The 7983-nt window shown below is 41.7% G+C and overlaps 1 protein-coding gene across 3 annotated transcripts in view; it reads right to left on the minus strand.

Moving 5' to 3' along the window:
* LOC129837254 (epsin-1-like) overlaps nucleotides 1–7654 on the minus strand; it is a 36171-nt gene extending 28517 nt beyond the window's left edge. For 2 of the 3 annotated variants that reach the window (XM_055903271.1, XM_055903269.1), the window contains exons 1-2: nucleotides 7192–7631; nucleotides 679–781 (exon numbers count right to left, since the gene is read on the minus strand). In XM_055903271.1, coding sequence (XP_055759246.1) covers nucleotides 679–747 — 69 coding nt within the window. In that variant the 5' untranslated portion in view covers nucleotides 748–781; nucleotides 7192–7631. Of the gene's footprint in view, nucleotides 1–678; nucleotides 782–7191 lie in introns of all 3 variants that reach the window. The other variant, XM_055903270.1, reaches the window with a different exon arrangement.
* Nucleotides 7655–7983: the final 329 nt, after the last annotated feature.

Here is a 7983-nt window from a genome sequence, read left to right on the forward strand (position 1 = left end):
ACCTTTTGGTTACTGGCCCATGGCTCTAACCACTAGGCTACCTGACACCCCAAAAGCAGTCAACAATGAACACTCTATGGTGTGATTTATTGATCAATTAATTGATTCATCAACTGGTAGTTTATATCAAGAGGCTCCAGCACAAGAATATTCATTCCCTTGGCAAACTCAAGCCAACAAAATATATTACGATACAAAGCTCACGACTAAACATGTAAAAACAGACAAAACAATTATGCAAAGTACTTTAATCAAATGAACCCCTGATAAGTCCACAGCCGTGATCGTAGGTCACCTTAACTGATCATCTCTCCTACTCTCTGGGGTGTGGAGATGAAGTGATGATAAACAGGCTGGACAGAACCATCATGATGAATGGATAACATGATTACATTAACCCAGATAGCGAGAGGTGGAGATACAGGGAGTACACAGTGGAATGTATTATTTGGTAAGTACCAACAGTTAAGAGAAGTTAAGACAGAAGTAAGGGAGGAGAGGAAGAAAGAGTTGGAGAGGGAGGAAGCAGAGGAGGAGGAGAATGAGGTGAGATAGCCTTGAAAGAAGTGGTGAGGAAAGGAGGAAGAGGACAATGGGAAACAGAAGAATAAAACAAATAAAGAGGTGTGGGTGGAAAAGTGGTCGGAGAGGAAGAGAGAAAAGAAAGGAGGAGCGAACCTTGATCTCGGCCTCTGAGAAGTTGTGGACAATGTTCTTTACTTGTCGCCGTAGCGATGAGGTCGACATGGCAACCGTCTGGCTGTCGGGTTCCACGGAAAATCTGACCCACACAGAGAAAGAGAGTGGTTGTAAAACAGTTCATACAACACAAAACAAATAGCAGCCAGGGCAAAGTGTACAGTGAGTTAATACAGAGAGAGAGGAGAGTAGCCAAACTCTGAGGAGAAAAAACACGTAGAAAAAATGAAAAGCAGCAACAGAGAGAGAGAGAGACAGCAAGAGAAAGAGAGAGAGACAGCAAGAGAAAGAGAGAGAGACAGAGAGAGACATATCGAGAGAGAGAGAGTGAGAGACATCGAGAGACAGCAAGAGACAGAGAGAGAGACATAGAGAGACAGAGAGAGAGACATAGAGAGACAGAGAGAGAGACATATCGAGAGAGAGAGTGAGAGAGACGTCCATCGAGAGACAGCAAGAGAGAGGGGGAAAGAGAGACATCGGGAGAGAGAGAGACATCAAGAGAGAGAGAGAGAGACATCAAGAGAGAGACATCGAGAGAGAGAGAGAGAGAGAGACATCGAGAGAGAGAGAGAGAGAGACATCGAGAGAGAGAGAGAGACATCGAGAGAGAGAGAGAGACATCGAGAGAGAGAGAGAGAGACATCGAGAGAGAGAGAGAGAGACATCGAGAGAGAGAGAGAGAGAGATCGAGAGAGAGAGAGAGAGACATCGAGAGAGAGAGAGAGAGACATCGAGAGAGAGAGAGAGAGACATCGAGAGAGAGAGAGAGAGACATCGAGAGAGAGAGAGACATCGAGAGAGAGAGAGAGAGACATCGAGAGAGAGAGAGACATCGAGAGAGAGAGAGACATCGAGAGAGAGAGAGAGAGAGAGAGAGAGAGAGAGATTTGGACCAAAATATTTGACAGTGTAATCCTACCAATAGCTCTTTACGGTAGTGAGGTTTGGGGGCCACTCAATAAACTGGACTTTAAAATGTGGGACAAATATCCAATTGAAGCCCTACATGCAGAATTCTGTCGGAAAATCCTACAAGTCCAGAGAAATACACCAACTAATGCATGTAGGGCAGAATTGGGCCGCTTTCCAGTAATAATGAAAATACAGAAAAGATCATTAAAATTTTGGCTACATATAAATTCAAGTCCAAATTCGAGTCTGCAATTTGAAGCACTCTTTTGACACTGTGTTAACAACCCTCCAGGCGAGCTTCAATGCCATACAACTCTCCGTCCGTGGCCTCCAAATGCTCTGCAAGTAAAACTAAATGCAGGCTCTTCAACCGATCGCTGCCCACACCTGCCCGCCTGTCCAACATCACTACTCTGGACGGCTCTGACTTAGAATATGTGGACAACTACAAATACCTAGGTGTCTGGTTAGACTGTAAACTCTCCTTCCAGACTCACATCAAGCATCTCCAATCCAAAGTTAAATCTAGAATCAGCTTCCTATTCCGCAACAAAGCCTCCTTTACTCATGCTGCCAAACATACCCTCGTAAAACTGACCATCCTACCAATCCTCGACTTCGGTGATGTCATTTACAAAATAGCCTCCAAAACCCTACTCAATAAATTGGATGCAGTCTATCACAGTGCCATCCGTTTTGTCACCAAAGCCCCATATACTACCCACCACTGCGACCTGTACGCTCTCGTTGGCTGGCCCTCGCTTCACACTCGTCGCCAAACCCACTGGCTCCAGGTCATCTACAAGACCCTGCTAGGTAAAGTCCCCCCTTATCTCAGCTCGCTGGTCACCATAGCAACGCCCACCCGTAGCACGCGCTCCAGCAGGTATATCTCTCTGGTCACCCCCAAAACCAATTCTTCCTTTGGCCGCCTCTCCTTCCAGTTCTCTGCTGCCAATGACTGGAACGAACTACAAAAATCTCTGAAACTGGAAACACTTATCTCCCTCACTAGCTTTAAGCACCAGCTGTCAGAGCAGCTCATAGATTACTGCACCTGTACATAGCCCATCTATAATTTAGCCCAAACAACTACCTCTTTACCTACTGTATTTATTTATTTTGCTCCTTTGCACCCCATTATTTCTATCTCTATTTTGCACCTTCTTCCACTGCAAACCAACCATTCCAGTGTTTTTTTTACTTGCTATATTGTATTTACTTCGCCACCATGGCCTTTTTATATTTTTATTTATTTACATATATATTTTGTTTGCCTTCACCTCCCTTATCTCACCTCACTTGCTCATATTGTATATAGACTTATTTTTCATTGTATTATTGACTGTATGTTTGTTTTACTCCATGTGTAACTATGTGTTGTTGTATGTGTCGAACTGCTTTGCTTTATCTTGGCCAGGTCGCAATTGTAAATGAGAACGTGTTCTCAATTTGCCTACCTGGTTAAATAAAGGTGAAATAAATAAAATAAATAAAAACTTCAAACCCAAGAGCTGAGCCCAGAAACGAGCCCTCTCAGTCAGCTGGTGTTGGACCTCACCAACCAAGCTGACACCAGCACTGCTTCAAAAGAAAGAATTCCAATAAACAAAATCATGAACCAATCAAAGGACTCATATATACAACATTGGAAAAACGAAACAAAATCCCAAAGCCGACTAAATTGCTATCTGACCCTAAACAGAGAATATGAATTGGCTGAATATCTCTACTCTGTCAGAGATACAAAGCAGAGACAGATCCTTACCAAGTACAGGCTGAGTGACCACTGATTGGCAATAGAAACCGGCAGACATAAAAAGACATGGCTACCCAAAGAGGAGCGTGTATGTGGTCACTGCACGACAGGGGATGTAGAAACAGAGATGCACTTTCTCCTTTACTGTGATAAATATTCCTCACCAAGAGATTCATTATTCACAGAAATGTCTACATTTATTCCAAATTTTAACTTATTAAACCCAGAGGAAAAACTAAAAATACTCATGGGCGAAGGAGCAATGGCTCCTCTTGCAGCCAAATATGTATTTGCCTGCCATAGCCTGAGAGACACTGAATAATAACATCTGCATAGTAAGCAGTAACTTACTTATTATTACTGTTATTACTGTTATTGTTATTACTATTATTACTGTTGTTTATCATTCCAAGTAGTAATGGTATGGGTGGTAATGGTAATGATAGCAGTTTAGTGATGGTGGTGGTGGTAGTAGTGGTAATGATGATAGTAGTTGTAGTACCGATGTAATGGTGAAGATGACCGTTATTTAGTTATAAGTTAGTTATAGTTTCATTTTTTTATTACATTATATTCGATTATTGACTGTTACCATTTTATTGTTACTATTTTTATATTTAATTTTGTATTATTATTTACTGCCATTCTATATTATTATTTGTCATTGTTTATAATTTTATTACAATTTATATTGTATACATTGTTGCTTTGGCAATATTGACAATGTTTTTCATGACAATAAAGCAGCTTGAATTTGAGAGAGAGACATCGAGAGAGAGAGACATCGAGAGAGAGAGAGAGACATCGAGAGAGAGAGAGAGACATCAAGAGAGAGAGACATCGAGAGAGAGAGAGAGACATCGACATTGAGAGAGAGAGAGACATCGAGAGAGAGAGAATACCTGACCACTGTGACTGACCCAAACTTAAGGAAAGCTTTGAATATGTACAGACTCAGTGAGCATAGCCTTGCTATTGAGAAAGGCCGCCGTAGGCAGACATGGCTCTCAAGAGAAGAAAGGCTATGTGCTCACTGCCCACAAAATGAGGTGGAAACTGAGCTGCACTTCCTAACCTCCTGCCCAATGTATGACCATATTAGAGAGACATATTTCCCTCAGATCACACAGATCCACAAAGAATTCGAAAACCAATCCAATTTTGATAAACTCCCATATCTACTGGGTGAAATTCCACAGTGTGCCATCACAGCAGCAAGATGTGTGACCTGTTGCCACAAGAAAAGGGCAACCAGTGAAGAACAAACACCATTGTAAATACAACCCATATTTATGCTTATTTATTTTCCCTTGTGTACTTTAACCATTTGTACATTGTTACAACACTGTATAAAAATAATATGACATTTGTAATGTCTTTATTGTTTTGAAACTTCTGTATGTGTATTGTTTACTGTTAATTTTTTTTGTTTATTTCACTTTTGTATATTATCTACCTCACTTGCTTTGGCAATGTTAACACATGTTTCCTATGCCAATAAAGCCCCTTGAATTGAATTGAGACATCCAAAGAGAGAGACATCGAGAGAGAGACATCGAGAGAGAGACATCGAGAGAGAGAGAGACATCGAGAGAGAGAGAGACATCGAGAGAGAGAGAGAGAGAGACATCGAGCGAGAGAGAAAGAGAGAGACATCGAGAGAGAGAGAGAGAGAGAGAGAGAGAGACATCGAGAGAGAGAGAGAGAGAGACATCGAGAGAGAGAGAGAGAGAGAGAGAGACATCGAGAGAGAGAGAGAGAGAGACATCGAGAGAGAGAGAGAGAGAGACATCGAGAGAGAGAGACATCAGAGAGAGAGACATCAAGAGAGAGAGAGAGAGACATCAAGAGAGAGACATCAAGAGAGAGAGAGACATCAAGAGAGAGAGAGAGAGACATCAAGAGAGAGAGAGAGAGACATCAAGAGAGAGAGAGAGAGACATCAAGAGAGAGAGAGAGAGACGTCAAGAGAGAGAGAGAGAGACATCAAGAGAGAGAGAGAGAGACATCAAGAGAGAGAGAGACATCAAGAGACAAGATGAATAGGCAGACATTGCATGAAAGAGAAAAATGAAACCAGCAAGTAATTTTAGTGGACAGAGTGCTCCTTTATGTCAACAGAGAGGCAGCACACACACACCTGTTACAAACACAATGTAGGCCAGGCAGGGTTTCATTGGAATTAGGCATAGTGTTTTGGGCAGGGGCGCAGCAGACTTGATGTTCTTGTCCACGCATACAGTACCAGGACAGGCATGGTTGACATCTATGAAAAACTACCCTACTTTACTTTGAATCACTTTCACTATCTGACCCAGTTAATGGTGTCAGATGAGCATGGCCATGGCATGCAGGCTTGAACAGTGTCACTATTTTGACGCCATGGAACTGTTAGTACTCTGAGGACTGTTTAACAATGCTGTGGTATGAATAATCCTAGTGGGTTTCATTCACTTCTCTTTTTGACCTGCACCGTTGGAGCTCGGAGCTTAAGAATTTCACTGTGCCCTGCAAATGCATCTGCGAGCCTGTGTATGTGACTAACATACTCATCTAATATGTAGGTAAAACATATTCCTATATGATTAGACTGTCTTCTCTGACAGAATTGTTCCAGTGCTGCTGAATACCCCTGGCACAGTGTGGCCGAGCAGACTAATAAGGAGTGGAAGACGACAGGTTGTACAGTACTAATAGGAGACTAGGTTGCATAACACAGAGAGATAACCATTCCTGAAGTCAGTTTAGAGATTACTGGAGCAACGTTCCAAAGTTCACACAAGGCATCTACCAAGACCAAATGTAGATAAGGGACAAGCTTAGCCCAAATCTCTCACAATTCAACACATCAACAGGGTTCAGGCCAATTCTATGTAAATTGAGGAAGAGATCTGAAATTCCAATTCAAGAATTGAGAAGTACAAAAAAAAAAATGATATTGACTTGAAACAGACATATCCTGTGCTGAATTTAAAATGGCAATGACCTCAACCCTACACATCATAATGTGGAGCACTGCATTAGTTAAACTCCTTATCAACAGTTGAACTTGACGGTACAATAACAAAGCTACATGCTACAAGACAGGAGACGTCCGGGTGTTGTATGTAGCTATGTTATTGTACTGTCAAGTTCAACTGTTGATAAGTAGCTTAGCTAATTCCATTTAAATATTCAGGACAGCTTACAGTGGAATAAGTATCAGAACTTGCTTGGTTTCACTCTGACACTAGACATAAAATGTGCATTCAATGGCAGATACATTATTGGCAATCAAATACCAACATGTAATACACATGCAACTAGCTATCTGAAGCCAGACAAACTTGGCTAGTTGGCTGAGTCTAATATAAGCTAGCTAACAAACTGTTGAACTAGCTAGCAAGCCAAAGTTCTGGCGCTACTAGCCCATATTTGTGCCAACGTCAGAAAAACAAGGGCGGTGTAACGATCATGACAATGTCAGAGACACTGTGGTCACTACGCTCGTTCTCACTTGCTAGTTGCTATCAGACAGTCACACACCCTCCTGAGCCAGAGACCCCCACCCAGTTAGCATGCTAACCAGTTATCATCTCTCACAACAGTCTACACAGCAATTCAACACTAATGCAAACATTACAACAGGAAATACTTGAAACTATTACTGCCAAAGAACAAAATGGGAAGTGTAATGAACTTGGTTGGCAAACTTAGAAGGCCATCCAAACCAGATAAAAGGGGTCACTAACTAATTAGTTACCTAGTTGTAGGCTGGCTAACGTTAGCTATCTGGTACCACCCTCCCAGCTATCAGCTGGAAAACGTTAGCTACTTACCGTTAACTCCCCTTCTCCTTGGCTTTCTCAGTCGCGATCAATTTGAACGTTTTACAATTGTGGTGGGGGTTAAGGGGAAAGCGTGAGAGAGAAACCCGACTAACTTAATATTGGTATTCCTGTCACGACACTGAATGAATCATTGCCATTTACCTAGCTGGGTAACTGAAGTAGCCAATAGTACAAACAGATGAGATAACGTTGAACCCTGTTGCTAGCAGCTCAAGTGGCAACAGAATACGAGTGGTATTTATGATCTGATCGAGTGACACCACCATCCTTAACATGAAACCAATGGTTATGGAATGTTCACTCTGTCAATATTACTTATAGCATTTAATAACTGTTGACAATATACCATAATTAACATCTAAATTAAGTCTATACTGACCCTGTTGTAGCTCGATTGGTACAAGGAGATGGCGGAACTTCCGGTTCCGTTCCCGACTACAGGAAAGACCGCACCCCTTTGCACGCTCCTACAATTTAATATTTATGAACTGGGCGAGGCTACACAGTCATTATGCAAAAAAAAGTTTCAATTTGATCTCAAATTCTAAACTATTTCATTGTCTGGATGGGAATGTAGCGCTATTTATCATACTTGTAAATAAGCTTTATACTGTAGCATAATGTCAAACTGACCCTTGATATTGATTGTTTTGTATGCAGGAACATGTGGAGCCTATAAAAGCACCCTTCAGACCTCTATAATTGTACCTTAAGTTGGGTATTGGTTGAGAATGTGTGGCGTCGGTGCTGTGCTTAGTCTGTTTAAGAAACAATTGTGGA

This window comes from Salvelinus fontinalis, chromosome 38 (genome assembly GCF_029448725.1).
Source record: "Salvelinus fontinalis isolate EN_2023a chromosome 38, ASM2944872v1, whole genome shotgun sequence".
NCBI classification, from domain to species: Eukaryota; Metazoa; Chordata; class Actinopteri; order Salmoniformes; family Salmonidae; genus Salvelinus; species Salvelinus fontinalis.